General features: G+C 42.4%; 2 protein-coding genes and 1 long non-coding RNA gene across 3 annotated transcripts in view; 2 read left to right on the top strand and 1 right to left on the bottom strand.

Annotated features, from left to right (window-relative positions):
* Positions 1 to 23,168, bottom strand: part of LOC311120367 (NLR family CARD domain-containing protein 3-like) — a gene marked incomplete at its 3' end in the record, with an annotated part of 211,386 nt that overhangs the window by 156,906 nt on the left and 31,312 nt on the right. The window lies entirely within an intron of this gene.
* On the top strand, positions 2,108 to 6,079 carry LOC311120378. The gene is made up of 4 exons (XR_014612152.1): positions 2,108 to 4,317; positions 4,427 to 4,492; positions 4,795 to 5,019; positions 5,158 to 6,079. It is a non-coding gene; the product is annotated as an uncharacterized lncRNA (long non-coding RNA).
* Positions 11,868 to 17,655, top strand: LOC311120372 (NLR family CARD domain-containing protein 3-like). The gene is made up of 6 exons (XM_084194982.1): positions 11,868 to 11,913; positions 12,079 to 13,879; positions 14,214 to 14,387; positions 15,824 to 15,997; positions 16,374 to 16,420; positions 16,850 to 17,655. Coding segments are annotated over exons 1-6 (2,724 nt in total). The 5' UTR covers positions 11,868 to 11,912; the 3' UTR covers positions 17,377 to 17,655.

The following is a 23,168-nucleotide window of genomic DNA, read 5'->3' as shown; positions in this document are numbered from 1 at the left end:
GTCTTGGATAAAAAGCCCAGATCCATATATGAATTATCTTTCCTAACATCTGTGGTCAATGCAGCCCTTGACCTCAGCAATGAGTCTCACCCCAAAGGCGATTATGATAGACAGGTGGTAGGAATATATTGTGACTGAACTGAATATGATCATTAGTTTACTAAATAGATATGATCTATATTATAAAACACAATATTTCTGACATGTTATTGTTGTATTTCGTTGCAGACACCAAGTGACAAGATCCCAGCTCAACCTTCAGCAGACCCAGAAGTGAGACAGAGATCCACTTCATCCTTCCAACAGGTTATTACACATTTATTGTAGATCTTTTATATTTAAATTAAATTGTTGTCTCAGTTCATTCCAAAATATGAATTAAATGGCTTTTTACTGTATTACAACCAACCTTTTGTGTAAAATGTTCACAATATCAAAATTCCCATAACTTCTTTCGATATCATAGCATAAACAAAATTAGCCCGACCATTTGACAGAACTAACCGCCCCTCAAAACATAAAATTAATCTTTATTCTCTCTAATGCCTATGTTTTTGTATTTTTGGGGCAATGTTTTTGCCCATTTAACATATTTCTTATCAATTTGCGTGATTTAATTCATATGGCAGTTGATCCATTTACATTACATTTAAGGTTGTGAGCTTTCTTTGACAACAAAAGGATAACTCAAAGTCAGGAACCTTGATTCCAGATGTGTTCAGTCGTCAAGTCCTCATTTGGTAATTAGGCTGTTCAAGACGTAAATGTGTTTCAGATTACGTCCCGATATGGTATGACCCAACCAGAGTAGAGTGTGTGTGTTACACGGTCCTCATATTGTTGGTTAGCAGATATTGTACAGTTTTAACCATTTTTATAAAGTATTGCATAAAAAGCCCAGATCCATATATTAATTAGCTTTCCTAACATCTGTGGTCAATGCAGCCCTTGACCTCAGCAATGAGTCTCACCCCAAAGGCGATTATGATAGACAGGTGGTAGGAATATATTGTGACTGAACTTTAATATGATCATTAGTTTACTAAATAGATATGATCTATATTATAAAACACAATATTTCTGAAATGTTATTGTTGTATTTCGTTGCAGACACCAAGTGACAAGATCCCAGCTCAACCTTCAGCAGACCCAGAAGTGAGACAGAGATCCACTTCATCCTTCCAACAGGTTATTACACATTTATTGTAGATATTTTCTATTTAAATTAAATTGTTGTCTCAGTTCATTCCAAAATATGAATTAAATGGCTTTTTACTGTATTACAACCAACCTTTTGTGTAAAATGTTCACAAAATCAACATTCCCATAACTTGTTTCGATATCATAACGTAAACAAAATTAGCCCGACCATTTGACAGAACTAACCGCCCCTCAAAACATAAAATTAATCTTTATTCTCTCTAATGCCTATGTTTTTGTATTTTTGGGGCAATGTTTTTGCCCATTTAACATATTTCTTATCAATTTGCGTGATTTAATTTATATGGCAGTTGATCCATTTACATTACTTTTAAGGTTGTGAGCTTTCTTTGACAACAAAAGGATAACTCAAAGTCAGGAACCTTGACTCTAGATGTGTTCAGTCGTCAAGTCCTCATTTGGTACTAAGGCTGTTCAAGACGTAAATGTGTTTCAGATGACGTCCCGATATGGTATGACCCAACCAGAGTAGAGTGTGTGTGTTACACGGTCCTCATATTGTTGGTTAGCAGATATTGTACAGTTTTAACCATTTCTATAGAGTCTTGCTTAAAAACCCCAGATCCACATATTCATTTTTTCATTTATATGTCATCTATAAAACAGTATTGTCAATTTCTTAACCCAAATTATTTTCACATACTGTATAATGTATAATATCCTAATTTACTGTTACGGTACTGTGTTCTTCATAATTTCATTCAAGGCAAGCAAGTCCAGTGGAATTGTACCCTTCCAGTGTCCTATTGCAAAGCAGGTAAGAAAGCTGCATTCTTGTCATTAGATAAAATAGTTCATGTTCTTTGTTAACACATTGTGGTATTTTTGATGTGAGGAAACATTGTAGAAATTTGTACAGCTTAGAAAAAAACGCCATCTGCAAAATCTGAGGCGCCGTCATGATCGTTGTGAGGATCGTTATGAGAAGAGATAGCTGAGAGACAGAGGTCTTTCAATCAGTTTACTAGAATACATTTTTCTGTGAGTATGTAGGTGTTATGCACAATGTGATGGTACTGTAGGGAGTATGATACCCTAGGTATTAATACATGTATAAAGTTATTGACAGAATTAGATGCTTTTTTTTCTCCATTTTCCTTCAGACCTTGATGAATCTTCGGATGCTGCAGACTATCTTCCAGTCTCATGTGGCAATTCCTCGGATGCTTCTATTATAAGTACTACAAGTTCTTGTAGTAAGGAATATAAAACCACAGAAAAGAATCTCCACCACAAATTGTCAGAGAACACACCATTAGGGAATGTTACAGCACACAGTGGGGATAGTACCACCAGTTCAGAGAAGCCAAGAACATTAAGTTATTCAAAGATGCGCAGCAATCCTTGTACTTCAGTAATAAGCTGCAGTGCCAATTCATCAGAGAACACATCACACCAGAAAAGCTCCATAAATGTCACACCTTTGTCAATAACAGCAAAAGGAAGCAAGTACAACAAGAAGCAATTTTGTCTTTATTGTAAAAAGGCCAATTATAAATTGGCAAGACACCTCGAATCCATCCACAGTGAAAAGCCTGATGTTGCAATGGCTTTCAGTTTTAATAAAGGATCCCGCAAAAGAAGAGAGTTGTTACGCTCTCTTAAGAAGAGATGAAACTTTGACCATAATACTGAAGTGGCAAGCTGTGGCACTGGAGAGATGGTTGCCTGTAAAATACCTAGTAATGCAAAACCATCTGATGACTACCGTCACTGCAAATTTTGCGAAGGACTGTATGCAATAAATTCCCTATGGAGACATGTGAGAAACTGCCCGAAAAAGTCTGTTGAGGGAGAGCCTCAAGTTGGGCGAAAACGGATTCAACTGCACTTACCAAGACCTGACTCAGTTAAGGAAACTGTTTGGAAGATTGCTTGTGAAATGAACCAGGATGACGTTTCCTCGGTTGTAAGGAGTGAAACTGAATTCCTTTGTATCGGCGAGTCACTGTTGAATTCCAGGAAACCATATGAGAGAAGGAATGACTACATACGGCAAAAAATTAGAGAGATGGCAAGACTATTGATAACGGCAAGGGCTATAACACCTTTGAAGAGCACCGAAGTCCTTGTTATGCCCTGTAACTTTCCCCATGTGATACAGGCAGTAAGATATGTTGCTGGTTATGATGTCGAAAGCAACTCGTATAAAATCCCATCATTGGCTTTGAAATTGGGACACAGTTTAGCCAAAGTTGCAGGCATTATTCAATGCAATGCCATCATTGCAAATCGCCCTGCTGTTGCAGAGTCTGCAAAGCAATTTGCCACTTTACATCAGAAAAAGTGGACAGAGTCCATTTCAGCTGCCGCATTGGGTACACTTCAACAAGCCAAATGGAATAAACCACAGGTTTTACCCTTTACAGAGGATGTGTCGGTGCTGCACACGTTTCTTGCTACTGAGCGTGCTAAGTGTATGAAGGACCTTGAGGAAGAACCCAACAGCAAAAGCTTTGGAAATCTTGCTAAAGTGACTTTGACGCAGGTAGTACTATTTAACAGAAGGAGGGAAGGGGAAGTTTCAAAAATGGAGCTTCAGTCTTTCACATCCAGGGATCTTACGGAGCTGAATCCAGACATTGTGAGGGGCCTTACTGACTTCGAGAGGAAGCTTGCAGAGCACTTTGAGAGAGTTGAGATTCGAGGTAAAAGGTCAAGAAAGGTACAGTGCTTCTAACCCCTGACATGATCACTGCTATGGACCTCCTCTTGATAAGCAGAAAAGAGTGTCAAGTCCACAAAGAAAATGTGTACATGTTTGCACGGCCATGTGTCCTTTCCCATTACAGAGGCTCCGACTGCTTTCGCAAGTATGCAAACAATGTGGTGCAAAGAACCCAGAGGCACTCACCTCAACAAGATTGCGGAAACAAGTCGCCACTTTGTCCACACTACTAAACCTCAAAGAAAATGAAATGGATCAACTTGCCACCTTTCTAGGACATGACATCCGTGTCCATAGAGAATTCTATCGGCTTCCAGAGAGTACCCTGCAGCTCGCAAAAGTCAGCAAACTGTTGATAGCAATCGAAAAAGGAAGACTGCCTTACCTGCAGGGGAAAGGGCTGGATGACATTGAGGTCAATCCTGAAGGTAACATTTTGTTTGAAATATAGTTTTTAGCCACTTCAAATATAACTATTATAAGTGTTGTTAGTCCTTAATTTAAATAATTGGCCGTAAATGTTTTTTACCCAACCAGATGAAGTAGAAATGAGTGATGATGATTCCAGTGAAGAAACCATTGCTGACCTACATCAATGCAAAGGTATCCTGACTTGCATATATGTGGTAATATCTTTAAGTTATGTCACATAAATGCACATTTCTGTGGGGATTATCGAAATGATCCTCTATCTGTTTTTAAACAATCACATTGGTGGTGATAAGTAATTCCACATTTATGGATTTGCAATCAGTTTATGTTTATATCTCAAATATCAGTTAATATCTAATGTAGAATTGCATATTGCCTGACATTGAGGTTGTTTACAGTGAATAATACAAGCAAGCAAACATATTGTCATGAAGCTCATAGAACATAAATACATTCATTATTACTTTGCAAAGGCTCAACAACAGAGACTTCTAGGGACCAGACACTTCTGAGGCAAACACCAGAGTCAACCACCCTGGACAACATGGAGGGCACTTCTGAGTCAACCACCCTGGACAACATGGAGGGCTCTCCTGAGTCAACCACCTTGGATAACGTACACATGAGCAACACACAACCAAGACATGGTAAAATAGTCACATCCCAAGCATCCTCAAAGTGCTCCAAAGGAAAGCAAGGTTAGTAAGCATTTTGTATTCACATGTATTGATAACATCATATAACTACTAACTAGAATGCTTTGTATCATATCCTCCATTTGTCACTTTAGCAGAGCTCATTGTTAATCAGTTGTATTTTGTTTCCATTTATGAAAGCTGTGAAGGTGAGAAGCAAGTGGACAGGTGATGAAGTGAAAGCTGTTGAGTGGCATTTGCTTAATTTCATAACAAGCTGCAGAATACCAGGTGAAAAGGACTGTGACTCCTGCCTCCAAGCAGAGCCAGTAGCTCTGAAAGACAGAGACTGGGGTTGCTATCAAATACTACATCCACAACAGAAATGTAGCATTAAAAAGGAAGATGAATAGATAGAACTAGAGCATGCCAACTGTAGCTCAGGTACCATTCAATTCCAATTTCAATCAGCTTCTCCTCAGATAGTGTTAATATCTGTGGGTTTCATGTTCATATTATTTTATTTTCCTTAAATGATTTATATTGTTGGTTCTTGTACAAACATGCCACATAGGCTCGACTGTAGATCCCACATGTTTGTATGTTTATGTATAATTGAGGGCTATTAATGAGCATATGTTTGCCACTAATGGTCACATTTTTTTGGGATAACAGTTGATGATATAGGTTAATACTCTGCTCTCATTGACAGGGAAAAGAGATAAACAGTACTTAAAGGGATTGTTATTGTTCCCAAGTTTTCAGAAGCACTTTGTTCTTAACCACAAGTTGTTGAATGTGGCAAGGTGTTTAAATTACTGTTAAACTATTACCATTTCAATGGGTGCTTGTAACAGGCCTTGTGTATGGTAACGTGCACTATGTAACTATGATGTAAATCCCTATGTTATTTAGACAGGTTAGCTGAATGTACACTGTCATGTTTCATAGAAGCTGGATGCTTTAATAGAGAGTTTCTCATTCATTTCAAACATGCCATTTCTACTGCCTTGTGCATAGCAGGGAAGGAGGCAAAGTGTAGGTGGTCTATTCTGGGTGTTCAATTGATTTGTTAATTTGCATATTTTCGCTGGCACTCAATAAAAGTAAGGCATAAAGTGTTCCCTCTTTTTTTACATGAATATTGACTGCAAATGTATTGTTATAAATAACAATAATACGACTTAAACAGTAGACTGAGAATATATTATATTTATGAGCTATGTGAACATGGATAGGCATTTCTGTTGAAGGTTACCTATCTGGTGAGCATGATTATTATAATAATTTTTTTAAAGCTTTAGTTAAGTATTGTACACCTATGATTCTTATGCAGACATTTCAACATGTAACCGGAACCACGTTCAAATACAGACCCTATTTACAGGTTCTTCATAAGTCACATAAACCTGAAAATCAGTGTGTATCTATGGGCTGCTGTTGCTATGGGCCTTATATGTCACATGAACCCGAAAAAGTCCTCATATATACTATTAAAATCAGGTCTGAACAAAATATAGCCCTAGACAAAATCTCAACAGATGGATGTATTCCTAGAATCATGGGACCAAACTATTCTGATTCCCAGGTCTCTTGGACCTTGGGAAAGGCATGTCCCAATATGTCACATTTTTGTCATAAGTCCTGATATTGTCTATAAACACGTATGTGTGTGTGTGTGTGTGTGTGTGTGTGTGTGTGTGTGCATGTGTGTGCACTCCCCAGATGTGGAGATGTAATCTCTATCCTGATTGCCGAGTCACTTTTACCCCTACCTACATGTACATATTACCTCAATTACCTGGTACCCCTGCACATTTTTTATTTTATTTTATTTCACCTTTATTTAACCAGGTAAGCCAGTTGAGAACAAGTTCTCATTTACAACTGTGACCTGGCCAAGATAAAGCAAAGCAGTGCAATAAAAATAAAAAAAACACAGAGTTACATATGGGGTAAAACAAAACATACAGTCAAAAAATACAACAGAAAATATATATACAGTGTGTGCAAATGTAGTAAGTTATGGAGGTAAGGCAATAAATAGGCCATAGTGCAAAATAATTACAATTTAGTATTAACACTGGAGTGATAGATGTGCAGAAGATGATGTGCAAATAGAGATACTGGGGTGCAAATGAGCAAAATAAATAACAATATTGGGATGAGGTAGTTGGGTGGGCTAATTAAAGATGGGCTGTGTACAGGTGCAGTGATCGGTAAGCTGCTCTGACAACTGACGCTTAAAGTTAGTGAGGGAGATAAGTCTCCAGCTTCAGAGATTTTTGCAGTTCGTTCCAGTCATTAGCAGCAGAGAACTGGAAGGAATGGCGGCCAAAGGAGGTGTTGGCTTTTGGGGATGACCAGTGAGATATACCTGCTGGAGCACATACTACGGGTGGGTGTTGCTATGGTGACCAATGAGCTAAGATAAGGTGGGGATTTGCCTAGCAGAGATTTATAGATGACCTGGAGCCAGTGGGATTGGCGACGAACATGTAGTGAGGGCCAGCCAACAAGAGCGTACAGGTCACAATGGTGGGTAGTATATGGGGCTTTGGTGACAAAACGGATGGCACTGTGATAGACTACATCCAATTTGCTGAGTAGAGTGTTGGAAGCTATTTTGCAAATGACATCGCCAAAGTCAAGGATCGGTAGGATAGTCAGTTTTACGAGGGCATGTTTGGCAGCATGAGTGAAGGAGGCTTTGTTGTGAAATAGGAAGCCGATTCTAGATTTAACTTTGGATTGGAGATGCTTAATGTGAGTCTGGAAGGAGAGTTTTACGATCTAACCAGACACCTACAGTGGGGATAACAACTATTTGATACACTGCCGATTTTGCAGGTTTTCCTACTTACAAAGCTTGTAGAGGTCTGTCATTTTTATCATAGGTACACTTCAACTGTGAGAGACGGAATCTAAAACAAAAATCCAGAAAATCACATTGTATGATTTTAAAGTAATTAATTGGCATTTTATTGCATGACATAAGTATTTGATCACCTACCAACCAGTAAGAATTCCGGCTCTCACAGACCTGTTAGTTTTTCTTTAAGAAGCTCTCCTGTTCTCCACTCATTACCTGTATTAACTGCACCTGTTTGAACTCGTTACCTGTATAAAAGACACCTGTCCACACACTCAATCAAACAGACTCCAACCTCTCCACAATGGCCAAGACCAGAGAGCTGTGTAAGGACATCAGGGATACAATTGTAGACCTGCACAAGGCTGGGATGGGCTACAGGACAATATGCAAGCAGCTTGGTGAGAAGGCAACAACTGTTGGTGCAATTATTAGAAAATGGAAGAAGTTCAAGATGACGGTCAATCACCCTCGGTCTGGGGCTCCATGCAAGATCTCACCTCGTGGGGCATCAATGATCATGAGGAAGGTGAGGGATCAGCCCAGAACTACACGGCAGGACCTGGTCAATGACCTGAAGAGAGCTGGGACCAGTCTCAAAGAAAACCATTAGTAACACACTACGCCGTCATGGATTAAAATCCTGCAGCGCACGCAAGGTCCCCCTGCTCAAGCCAGCACATGTCCAGGCCCGTCTGAAGTTTGCCAATGACCATCTGGATGATCCAGAGGAGGAATGGGAGAAGGTCATGTGGTCTGATGAGACAAAAATAGAGCTTTTTGGTCTAAACTCCACTCGCTGTGTTTGGAGGAAGAAGGAGGATGAGTACAACCCCAAGAACACCATCCCAACCGTGAAGCATGGAGGTGGAAACATCATTCTTTGGGGATGCTTTTCTGCAAAGGGGACAGGTCGACTGCACTGTATTGAGGGGAGGATGGATGGGGCCATGTATCGCAAGATCTTGGCCAACAACCTCCTTCCCTCAGTAAGAGCATTGAAGATGGGTCGTGGCTGGGTCTTCCAGCATGACAACGACCCGAAACACAGAGCCAGGGCAACTAAGGAGTGGCTCCGTATGAAGCATCTCAAGGTCCTGGAGTGGCCTAGCCAGTCTCCAGACCTGAACCCAATAGAACATCTTTGGAGGGAGCTGAAAGTCCGTATTGCCCAGCGACAGCCCCGAAACCTGAAGGATCTGGAGAAGGTCTGTATGGAGGAGTGGGCCAAAATCCCTGCTGCAGTGTGTGCAAACCTGGTCAAGACCTACAGGAAACATTTGATCTCTGTAATTGCAAACAAAGGTTTCTGTACCAAATATTAAGTTCTGCTTTTCTGATGTATCAAATACTTATGTCATGCATTAAAATGCAAATTAATTACTTTAAAATCATACAATGTGATTTTCTGGATTTTTGTTTTAGATTCCGTCTCTCACAGTTGAAGTGTACCTATGATAAAAATGACAGACCTCTACATGCTTTGTAAGTAGGAAAACCTGCAAAATCGGCAGTGTATCAAATACTTGTTCTCCCCACTGTAGGTGTTTGTAGTTGTCCACATATTCTAAGTCAGATCCGTCGAGAGTAGTGATTCTAGTCGGGTGGGCGGGTGCAAGCAGCGTTCGATTGAAGAGCATGCATTTAGTTTTACTAGTGTTTAAGAGCAGTTGGAGGCTACTGAAGGAGTGTTGTATGGAATTGAAGCTCGTTTGGAGGTTTGTTAACACAGTGTCCAATGAAGGGCCAGATGTATACAAAATGGTGTCGTCTGCGTAGAGGTGGATCTGAGAGTCACCAGCAGCAAGAGCGACATCATTGATATACACAGAGAATAGAGTCGGCCCGAGAATTGAACCCTGTGGCACCCCCATAGAGACTGCCAGAGGTCCAGACAACAGGCCCTCCGATTTGACACATTGAACTCTATCTGAGAAGTAGTTGGTGAACCAGGCGAGGCAGTCATTTGAGAAACCAAGGCTATTTAGTCTGCCAATAAGAATGCGGTGGTTGACAGAGTCGAAAGCCTTGGCCAGGTCGATGAAGACGGCTGCACAGTACTGTCTATTATCGATCGCGGTTATAATATCGTTTAGGACCTTGAGCGTGGCTGAGGTGCACCCGTGACCAGCTCGGAAACCAGATTGCATAGCGGAGAAGGTACGGTGGGATTCGAAATGGTCGGTGATCTGTTTGTTAACTTGGCTTTCAAATACTTTCGAAAGGGAGGGCAGGATGGATATAGGTCTGTAACAGTTTGGATCTAGAGTGTCACCCCCTTTGAAGAGGGGGATGACCGCGGCAGCTTTCCAATCTCTGGGGATCTCAGACGATACGAAAGAGAGGTTGAACAGGCTAGTAATAGGGGTTGCGACAATTTCGGTGGCTAATTTTAGAAAGAAAGTTGCAGTGGAGTGAGCAAGTTGCAGTGGAGGGTGCAGAGCTGGTGGCCGGGGTAGGGGTAGCCAGGTGGAAAGCATGGCCAGCCATAGCAAAATGCTTGTTGAAATGTTCGATTATCGTAGATTTATCAATTGATATTGTTTAGTAATACCACTGTGGACATGTTTCTACAACCTTCTGAGTTCATATAGTTTAGTAATACCACTGTGGACATGTTTCTACAACCTTCTGAGTTCATATAGTTTAGTAATACCACTGTGGACATGTTTCTACAACCTTCTGAGTTAATATAGTTTAGTAATACCACTGTGGACATGTTTCTACAACCTTCTGAGTTCATATAGTTTAGTAATACCACTGTGGACATGTTTCTACTACCTGAGTTCATATAGTTTAGTAATACCACTGTGGCCATGTTTCTACAACCTGCTGAGTTCATATAGTTTAGTAATACCACTGTGGACATGTTTCTACAACCTTCTGAGTTAATATAGTTTAGTAATACCACTGTGGACATGTTATCCATTCCAGAGGCTACTACCACTCAGAGAGCAGAGTATTCTGTTCCCAGCTGTCTGTCTATGAACAGTATTAACATCTACAATCTCTCTCTCCTTTATCTCTATAGTGGAAGGTCTACTCTGCCAGAGGATCAGTATTAACATCTACAATCTATCTCTCTCCTTTATCTCTGTAGTGGAAGGTCTACTCTGTTAGAGGATAAGTATTAACATCTACAATCTCTCTCTCTCCTTTATCTCTGTAGTGGAAGGTCTACTCTGCCATAGGATCAGTATTAACATCTACAATCTCTCTCTCTCTCTCCTTTATCTCTGTAGTGGAAGGTCTACTCTGCCAGAGGATCAGTATTAACATCTACAATCTCTCTCTCCTTTATCTCTGTAGTGGAAGGTCTACTCTGCCAGAGGATCAGTATTAACATCTACAATCTCTCCTTTATCTCTGTAGTGGATGGTCTACTCTGTTAGAGGATCAGTATTAACATCTACAATCTCTCTCTCCTTTATCTCTGTAGTGGAAGGTCTACTCTGCCAGAGGATCAGTATTAACATCTACAATCTCTCTCTCTCTCCTTTATCTCTGTAGTGGAAGGTCTACTCTGTTAGAGGATCAGTATAAACATCTACAATCTCTCTCTCCTTTATCTCTGTAGTGGAAGGTCTACTCTGCCAGAGGATCAGTATTAACATCTACAATCTCTCTCTCCTTTATCTCTGTAGTGGAAGGTCTACTCTGTTAGAGGATCAGTATTAACATCTACAATCTCTCTCTCTCTCCTTTATCTCTGTAGTGGAAGGTCTACTCTGTTAGAGGATCAGTATTAACATCTACAATCTCTCTCTCCTTTATCTCTGTAGTGGAAGGTCTACTCTGTTAGAGGATCAGTATTAACGTCTACAATCTCTCTCTCCTTTATCTCTGTAGTGGATGGTCTACTCTGCCAGATGATCAGTCCAGGTGTGCAGTGTGTCAGCAGGTGCTGAGGGATCCAGTCTCTATCACCTGTGGACACAGGTTCTGCAGACAGTGCATCACCAGTTACTGGGAGAAACCTGCTCCTTCAGGAGACTATGACTGTCCTCAGTGTAGAAAGAGATCCAGAACACGCCCTGTACTACAGCAGCTGAGTCAACCCAATAAAACAAGAGGCTCTGAAAACAGTAAGACCACTTGCACACGTGGGCCAAGTCAATACCTTAATATGATTTACAGTAGTTAACTACAATATTATGAGATAATAGAAGTTACTGTAGTTGTGGAAGGCCCACTTGTCATCCTGTCAATGAATGTTTCTGATACACATCATTTTTCCTCTTCCCTTGTAGTGGATGACAGCCTGCAGAGAGCTATAGTAAACCATAAAGACAGTCTGAAAAGGAGGTATGAATGTGTGATAGAAGGTATGGAAATAGCAGGGAACCAAACTCCCCTCAACAGGATTTACACAGAGCTCTACATCACAGAGGGAGAGAGTGAAGGGGTTAACAATGAACATGAGGTGTGGCAGCTAGAGACAGCATCCAGGACACCAACCTCACATGACACAGCAATCCACTGCAATGACATCTTTAAACCCTTACCAGGCCAAGAGAGAAGCATCAGAACTGTGCTGACGAAGGGCATCGCTGGCATCGGAAAAACAGTCTCTGTGCAGAAGTTCATCCTAGACTGGGCTGAAGAGAAGGCGAACCAAGATGTGGATATCATATTTGTGCTTCCTTTCCGGGAGCTGAACTTGATTAAAGATCTCCAGTACAGTCTTCTCAGACTTTTAAATGGCTTCCACACAGAACTAGACATAGGCAATGCAAAGAAACTCACTGCCTGCAAAGCTATGTTCATCTTTGATGGTTTGGATGAAAGCAGACTTCCATTGGATTTCCAGCACAATGAAAAGGTGTCTGATGTCTCCCAGACATCGTCTGTCGATGTTCTGCTGACAAACCTCATCGAGGGGAATCTGCTTCCCTCTGCTCTCCTATGGATAACCTCCCGACCAGCAGCAACCAATCAGATCCCCCCTAAGTGTGTTGACCAGGTGACAGAGGTACGAGGGTTCAATGACCCACAGAAGGAGGAGTACTTCAGGAAGAGATTCAGTGATGAGGACCTGGCCAGCAGAATCATCTCACACATAAAGACATCAAGGAGCCTCCACATCATGTGCCACATGCCAGTGTTCTGTTGGATTTCTGCAACAGTCCTTGAACACATGTTGAGTACAGACAAGAGGAGAGAGATGCCCACGACTCTGACTGAGATGGCAATACACTTCCTGCTCATTCAGACCAGCCTGAAGAACCAGAAATATCATGGAAGAGATGAGATGGATCAACAGGAGCTCATGGAGTCAGATAAGGACATTCTTCTGAAGCTGGGGAAGCTGGCGTTTGAAAATCTGGAGAAGGGTAATCTCATGTTCTATGAAGAAGACCTGAAAGAGTGTGGCATTGATGTCAAAGAAGCATCAGTGTACTCAGGAGTGTGCACACAAATCTTTAAAGAAGAGTCTGTGTTATTTCAGAGAGTGGTGTACTGCTTTGTTCATCTGAGCATTCAGGAGTTTCTCTCAGCTGTCTACATGTACCATTGTTACACAACCAAGAACATGGATGCACTGAAGCCCTTCCTCAAGAGAAAGTCAAGAGCTGCATCTGAAGAGCTAACCTTGCATGAGCTGCTGAAGAGTACCGTGGATAAAGCCTTGGAGAGCAAGAACGGACACCTGGACCTCTTTGTCCGCTTCCTTCATGGCATGTCACTGGAGTCCAATCAGAAACTCCTACGAGGTCTGGTGACACAGACAGAAAGCAGTCCAGACAGCGTCCAGGAAACAATCCGATCCCTTAAGGTGATGCATAAGAAGAACATCTCCCCTGAGAGGTGCATCAATCTCTTCCACTGTCTGATAGAGATGAAAGACCATTCAGTACAGGAGGAAATCCAAGCGTACTTGAGGTCAGAGAAGAGATCCAAAAACCTCACACTTTCTCAGTGTTCAGCACTGGCCTACATGCTACAGATATCAGAGGAGGTTCTGGATGTGTTTGACCTGAAGGTATACAAGACATCAGAGGAGGGTCGTAGGAGACTGCTCCCAGCTGTGAGAGGCTGCAGGAAAGCTCTGTAAGTATTCATGGAAATATCCCACACCAAAATACATTGTAGTTACAGCAGCATTTTTATTGGCTGACTGGCTCTGTAAGTACTCATGTGACTATCCCTCAGACCAAACTTTACTGTATGTAAGAACAACAATATTTTCATTGGCTGACTAAACTTTCTATCAGCTGAAAAGTCTTAAACAAACAGTAATACAAACGGATCAGAAAAGTTGTAGCATTGAGACATCTATACACAGTGTTCACATTATTAGTGCAGGGGTAACAGTGTAAGCAGGAAAAGCTAAATGTAACATTTTAATACAACCTGTCCCTCATGGTATTTACTCTGTTGACAGACTCACTGGCTGTAAACTCACAGACACATCCTGTGAACTGTTGGCCTCAGTTCTCAGTTCAAACCCCTCACACCTGAGAGAGCTGGATCTGAGTAACAATGACCTGAAGGATTCAGGAGTGAAGCTGCTCTCTGCTGGACTGGGGAATCCCCACTGTAAACTGGAGACTCTGAGGTCAGTATTCCTGTAGTTGGTCAACAAGTGATAACTGTTCACCAGATCCACATGTGTTTACCAGGCACACATAGTCCACACCATATGTGTTTGGACAGTGAAGTTTACAGTTTTAAATTTGGCGCTATGCTCCATCATTTTGGATTTGAAATTGTTTCATATTAGGCAACAGTACAGAACGTACATTTTTATTTGAGGGTATTCATACATACCTGTTTTACTGTTTAGAAATGAAAGCACTTAATGTATGTAGTTCTCACATTTAAAAAAGTCATAAGTATTTGGACAAATTAATTTAGTCCAATGTTTAGTGTTTTAGTGTTTGGTCTTTGAATATTCTTTGCCTGCAGTGATTACATCAAGCTTGTGATTCTACAAACTTGTTGAATACATTTGCAGTTTGTCTTGGTTGTGTTTTGGATGATGTTTTTCCTAATAGAAACTGAATGGTGAATAATGTCCTGTCATTTTGGAGTCACTTCACTTGTATTGTCAGTAAGAATAGAAGATGTTTCTGAACACTTCTACATTCATGTGGACGCTACTATGATTATGAATAATCATGAATGAATTGTAAAGATGATAAATGAGAAAGTTACAGAGGAACAAGGATCATACCCCCTCTGTTATTGGTAATGGTGAGAGGTTAGCATGTTTTGTTGTAGCCTCTGTAACTTTCACACTCATTATTATTCATGATTCATTCATGATTTTTATTAATCATGTCATCATCAGGATTAATTTAGTAGTGTTTAGAAACATGTTATCTACTCACTTAGACAGAAAATTACTCCAGTCATCATCCACCATTCAGTTACTATCGGGCAAACATAACCCAAAACACAACTAAAACAAACTGCAAATGCAACCAACGAGTTTACAACCAAATACTAAACTTTGAACTACTTTAATACACTATAAGTGAATTGGTCAGAATACTTATGACTTCTTCAAATAGGGGGACTAGATTCATAAAGTGCTTTTATTTTTCTAAATGGTGAAACAGATATGTATTAAAATACCCTCAAATAAAAGGTGACATTATATACTGTCACCTCATATGAAACATTTGATCTCAAATCCAAAATGCTGGAGTACAGAGCCACATTTACAATGTTAGCTTCACTGTCAAAATAGATATGGTGTGGACTGTATACTCAATACAATCTAAATCTGATACCTCACTGTCTGTCTTTTAACTGATACTGCTTTTTAAACTGCTCTGGTCAGTCTACTCAAATATTTGTACTATACATGTTTCTCTCTACAATCAATATATGATCATTTCTAATAATGAAACATTCATTAATTTATTAATATAGATATGGCAGGTTTCAGGACACTGATATATCTGAATATGTTGAAAAAATATACTGCCACTATTTTCACCACCAAAGAATAGCAGTGTGGTTTTAATATGATTTGACTCTTTGCAGGCTGTCAGGCTGTCTAGTCACAGAGGAAGGCTGTGCTTCTCTGGTCTCAGCTCTGAAGTCAAACCCCTCACACCTGAGAGAGCTGGACCTAAGCTACAATCACCCAGGAGACTCAGGAGTCAGACTGCTCTCTGCTGGACTGGAGGATCCACACTGCAGACTGGAGAAACTCAAGTATGTAGAGGGTTTATGTCAATGTTCATATCAGACATGTTGGAGTTATCAGGCTAGTTAAGACAAACATTCTGACCACCAGTTGGACTAGGTTATATAAAGAATGTGTGTGTGTGTGTGTCCAGTGTGTGTGTGTGTGTGTGTGTGTATGTGTGTGTGTGTCCAGTGCGTGGGTCCTGTGTGTGTGTGTGTGTGTGTGTGTGTGTGTGTGTGTGTGTGTGTGTGTGTGTGTGTGTGTGTGTGTGTGTGTGTGTGTGTGTGTGTGTGTGTGTGTGTGTGTGTGTGTGTGTGTGTGTGTGTGTGTGTGTGTGTGTGTGTGTGTGTGAGTTCAGGTGTATCCTTCAATGACTGTGTGTTCTTCTGCTTACCGCTACAGTGTGGAACATGGTGGAGAGAACACAATGAAACCTGGACTTAGAAAATGTGAGTGTTGACTGCTGTGAAGAATATGACTAAGAATAAGTCTTAATTCAAGTGAAGTCAAAGTCAAAGACCACCATCATTACTTACTTGGTCATATTAAATATCAGCTGTAGTTCTACAGAAGCACAAATCAGGGACACCAAAGTTTACAAAGAGTTGCTTTGACAATGTGTGTGTCTGTGTGTGGCGTGTTCGTGTGACTTTAGAAATGTGTGTGTTCAGGGTGTGTGGGTGTGTAATTAATGGGAATAAGTGTGTTTTATATTACCATACAGTATAACATATGATCATTGAACAAATCTCAAGTTACCTTAACTTCTCCTTTTGATACCTAGAAACATCTACATTAAATGAATTAGTGAAAAGTGAGTTAACATTCTAATGTGAATGATGATGATTTCTAATATTGTGTCTGGTTTCATCCATCAGATGTCTGTGATCTCACACTGGACCTAAACACAGTAAACAGATTCCTCTCTCTGTCTGAGGACAACAGAAAGGTGACATGGAGGAGAGAGGAGCAGCCGTATCCTGATCACCCAGAGAGATTTGAGGACTGGAGACAGGTGCTGTGTAGAGAGGGTCTGACTGGGCGCTGTTACTGGGAGGTAGAGTGGAGTGGGGAAAGGGCTGTTATAGGAGTGATATATAAAGGAATCAGCAGGAGAGGAGGGGATAATGACTGTGGGATTGGATACAATGACAAGTCCTGGTGTCTGTTCTGCTTTGACAACCATTACTCTGCCTGGCACAATAGTAAGTCCACTCCCATAGACGTCCCCTCCTCCAGCTCCCACAGAGTAGGAGTGTATCTGGACTGGCCAGCCGGCACTCTGTCCTTCTACAGAGTCTCCTCTGACACACTGACCCACCTGAACACATTCCACTCCACATTCACTGAGCCCCTCTATCCAGGGTTTGGGGTTTATGTTGTTGACTCCTCAGTGTCCCTGTAAATAATAACCATGGTAACACTGACACACACACACACACACTAGACACACACACACACACACTGGACACACACACACTGGACACACACACACACACACTGGACACACACACACACTAGACACACACACACACACACACACTAGATTCACACACACACACACACTGGACACACACACACACTGGACACACACACACACTGGACATACACAAACACTGGACACACACACACACACATACTGAACACACACACACACTGGACACACACACTGACACACACTGGACACACAAACACATTTGATACACACACTGTACACACACACACACACACACACACTGAACAAACACACTGAACACACACACACCGGACAAACACACACTGGACACACACACACACACACACACACACACACACACACACACACACACACACACACAGGACACACCCACACTGATCACACACACACACACTGGACACACATTGGACAAACACAGCCACACACTGGACACACACACACAATGGACACACCCACACACTGGACACACACACACACTGGACACACACACACACACAATGAGAGGACACACACACACTGGACACACACACTGGACACACACACACACACACACACACTGGACAAACACACATACACACACAGGACACACACTCATACACACTGGACACACACACATACACACTGGAAACAAACACACAGGACACACACACACACACACACAGGACACACACACACACACACACTGAACACACACACTCACACACACTGGACACACACACACACACAGGACACACACACAGTACACACACACACACTGGACACACACACAAACCTGACACACACACACACACACAGGACACACACACAGGACACACACACACACTGGACACACACACACACACACTGGACACACACACTCACACACACTCGACACACACACACACACCTGACACACACACACACACACAGGACACACACACACACTGGACACACACACACACACACACCTGACAAACACACACACACAGGACACACACACACAGGACACACACACACTGGACACACACGCACACACACACTGGACACACACACACACACACACTGAACACACACACTCACACACACTGGACACTCACAAACACACACACACTTGACACACACACTGGACACACACACTTGACACACACACATACGCTGGACACACACACACTCACACTGGACCCACACACATACACACTGGACACACACACACATGACACACACACATACACACTGGACAAACACACACCTGACACACACACACACACACAGGACACACACACTGGACACACACACACACACTCTGGACACACACACACACACACGGGACACACACACACATGACACACACACACACACAGGACACACACACACACTGGACACACACACACACACACACAGACACATTGGACACACACACTCACACACACTGGACACACACACACACACCTGACACACACACACACCCAGGACACACACACAGGACACACACACACACACACTGGACACACACACACACACACACACTGGACACACACACTCACACACACTGGACACACACACTGGACACACACACTGGACACACACACTGGACACACACACATACACTGGACACACACACACTGGACACACACACACACACATACACACTGGACACACACACACACGACACACACACATACACACTGGACACACACACACCTGACACACACACACAAACATTTGAAACATTTCCATGTGTTGGATTTTGATGAAAGGAAATCCCATATAGCCTACTGGACAGGACTTTGCTATGGCATCTTCTGTTTGAGTGTCTCAGGTCAGGTCTGAGCCATGATCAGAATGTGTCTCTGTGTCTATTTCCAGCCCTGCCATTTCTACCTGTCCTGATCTAGTGTTTCCCCCCTGACCTCCTCACACCGTCTCACTGTCCATGTCTGCTTTTAGCTCCCACCTCTACTTCACTGTGTTATAATGGACCTTATGCTTGTTATGTCACCTCTGTAACCAGTTATCAAACATACTGACCTTTCTGACCCTATCCCATGGCCCTAATTTCTACAACTGAACATTTAAATTCCTCTATGAGTTTTGTTTAGTGTCCATTTACTTATCTATGTATTTGTTGTATATTGGGGTTGTGCTGCAGAGCATCATGGGGGTTTGTATGTGTTGAGATGATCACATTCCAGATAAATGGTTGAACTGATTCCTGTCTCCCGTCTCATCATTATTGAATTGTTATACAGACGTGGTTATGAAACCCACGAGACATAACAAAAGATTGGTGATGAGTAAGTCTGAATCTACAAGAACTATTCTGTCTGGAAGAAGTGGGTTTTTACAACTGTTTAAAACTGTTATTTTCTGTGGTCCAGAAAAGGCTAATTTAGCACAGTGTATTGATAGCAGAGGCAGGTGCATAGTCCAGCTAGCTAAGAAAGAGAGTTAGCATCGTCATGGACAGCAGAAAAGGACTCGAGACAGACGTCAGAGCGGGAAAACAACGTGATTAAAAAGGAGGAATATACAGTGATTAAAGGAAAGGACATTTATTCAACTGTGAAGACAAACCTTTTAATTAAATCTGCTAAATGAGCGAACTTAGGAGGAAACGTCAGTGAGTGAAGTGAATGAAGATCACATGACTGAGGAAAATATTGCTTTATTTGAGGACAATATTGAAGTGAGTGACAATCAGGAGCCTGTTGAGAAATGAACAATTATTGGAATTGTTGGAAACATTGGACAGTTTGATGAAAGTATTGAGCAGTGGAGCTCATATACAGAACGGTTTGAATATTTTGTTCTTGTAAATGACATGGATGAGGACAACATTGTGCCTACATGTTTTAGTGTAATGGGGCCAAAGACATTTAATTTACTGGGCAGTCTGCTACAGCCAGTCAGAACAGGTAATAAGACGTATGGGGATATTGTGGAGATACTTAAAGGAAATTTTTCACCAGAACCACTAGTTAATGCTGAAAGGTTCAGGTTCCACAGGAGACATCAGGAAGAGGGAGAATCAGTAACAATGTTTGCTGCTGCATTAAAGAAACTACCAGAACACTGAGTTTAATGCTGTTGTAAATGACATCATTAGAGACAGACTAGTATGTGGGCTACGGAGTGAAGCTACACAAAAGAGACTGTTGACTGAAAGTCATCTGACCTTGGCAAAGGACATTGAAATCAGTGTGTCCATGGAACTAGCTGCTAAAGAGGCTCACCCGTTGAGTTCATCAGGAACTTAGTGGGTTCATCTAACAATCCTAATCATCAGCTGATACATTTTAATCTCATACACAGGGCAAACCTTCCACCTAGAAAACATCATTTAATAGAAATCACAACCGCTCCTCTGTGTGATCTATGTAATCAAGGTGCCTTGGACTCCTTTAATCATATGTACTGGGAGTGACCAGGGGACATGTTTTGGAAAGAGGTATCCTCATACCTTGTTCCCCCAAACTGTTATTACTGAATGATAATTCACCACTGTCATTACAGCAAAGACGTATAATGTTGTCAGGTTGGACAGCAGCTAAAAAGATGTTGGAACTAAGATGGCAACCACCACACCTCATTTGATCAGCACTTTTATAGATATCATTTATTTAGAACTATCCACTGCTAGGATCCAAAATAACTCCTGTAGTGGGTTTTACCCAACAGATTGACCGGTAATTATCATTTTTGTGCAAATGTGTACCTTGATTTAGTATTTAATTTAATGGAGATCAGGTTGGGTGTGTTGGGGTGGTCCCAGGAAGGGTTGGAGGGTGTGTTGGGGTGGTCCCAGGAGGGGTTGGAGGGTGGGTTGGGGTGGTCCCAGGAGGGGTTGGAGGGTGGGTTGGGGTGGTCCCAGGAGGGGTTGTAGGGTGGGTTGGGGTGATCCCAGGAGGGGTTGGAGGGTGGGTTGGGGTGGTCCCAGGAGGGGTTGGAGGGTGGGTTGGGGTGGTCCCAGGAGGGGTTGGAGGGTGGGTTGGGGTGGTCCCAGGAGGGGTTGGAGGGTGGGTTGGGGTGGTCCCAGGAGGGGTTAGAGGGTGGGTTGGGGTGGTCCCAGGAGGGGTTGGAGGGTGGGTTGGGGTGGTCCCAGGAGGGGTTGGAGGGTGGGTTGGGGTGGTCCCAGGAGGGGTTGGAGGGTGGGCTGATGCAGCTGAGGTGGGTGATTGTATATGTGGTTTATTATAATTGTATTTATCTGCAATAACTAGTTTCCATAATATACTGATATATATTTTAACAGTATTGTGTCTCTAGCTGTATAACCATACCTGGTGCTATTTGTTCTGATATATATTTTAACAGTATTGTGTCTCTAGCTGTATAACCATTCCTGCTGCTATTTGTTCTTGTCTGTGTTCCTTTAAAATAAATAAAAAGTTGATCACAAAAAAAGGAAAAGTGCACAGAGTTTCAACTGAAAATCAGAGACATGGAAATCAAGTCACATGTGGCAAGGTGGGACATCAAGTATCTACATGCTGGTGTAAGAACATTGATTGTCCAGAGACATTCCAACACATGAAAAAGAGATGTTCACACTGTTGAGCAGGAGAACACTGAGGTGAGTGACTCATCAGACCAAGAGAACACTGAGGTGAGTGACTCATCAGACCAGGAGAACACTGAGGTGAGTGACTCATTAGACCAGGAGAGAACACTGAGGTGAGTGACTCATCAGACCAGGAAGTCACACTGAAAATCCTGACTGTTGCTGGGGGGCCACACGGCTACTATGTCTCCCTTGCTAGAGGGACAGCTGGTGAGTATGGAGATTAACACAGGGCCAGCTGGTGAGTATGGAGATTAACACAGGGCCAGCTGGTGTGTATGGAGATTGACACAGGGCCAGCCGGTGAGTATGGAGATTGACACAGGGCCAGCTGGTGAGTATGGAGATTGACACAGGGCCAGCTGGTGCATATGGAGATTGACACAGGGCCAGCTGGTGCGTATGGAGATTGACACAGGGCCAGCTGGTGCGTATGGAGATTGACACAGGGCCAGCTGGTGTATGGAGATTGACACAGGGCCAGCTGGTGCGTATGGAGATTAACACAGGGCCAGCTGGTGCGTATGGAGATTGACACAGGGCCAGCTGGTGAGTATGGAGATTGAGACAGGGCCAGCTGGTGCGTATGGAGATTGTACCTTAGGCTATCAGACCAAAAGTCAAGGCTGACTTGGACACTTTAGTCAAGAACAAAGTACTGGAGCTGGTCAGCGTGAGTCTCTATGGTGTGGAAGCAGTCTTGTCCCATATCATGCCTTCTGGTGAAGAGAAGGCTTTCACACCAAGGACATTGAACGAAGCAGAAAGTAACTAATGCACAGATAGAATGAGAAGCCCTTGGTCACCCTTCTCACAAATCATTGTTCGCTGACGAGCATCTTTGGACCTCGTACTAGGATTCTGTCACTTGCTGCCAGCAGAATGTAAAGGCAGGCTTTGTTGTCAGCACACACCTACGACATCAAGTACCGCAAGTCAGAACTGCACTGCAATGCAGATCAGTGGAGGCTGCTGAGGGGAGGACGGCTCATAATAATGTCTGGATTGGAGCAAATAGAATGGCATCAAACACCTGGAAACCAAGGAAACCATGTGTTTGATGTATTTGATACCATTCCCCTAATTCCGCTCCAGCCATTACCACGAGCCCGTCCTCCCCAATTGAGGTGCCACCAAACCCCTGTGATGCAGATGGACTCCAGGTTACCACTACCTGTGG

The sequence above is a fragment of the Coregonus lavaretus genome, assembly GCF_964263955.1.
Source record: "Coregonus lavaretus genome assembly, contig: HAP1_SCAFFOLD_280, whole genome shotgun sequence".
NCBI lineage: Eukaryota > Metazoa > Chordata > Actinopteri > Salmoniformes > Salmonidae > Coregonus > Coregonus lavaretus.
This window is presented reverse-complemented; position numbering and strand designations above follow the sequence as displayed.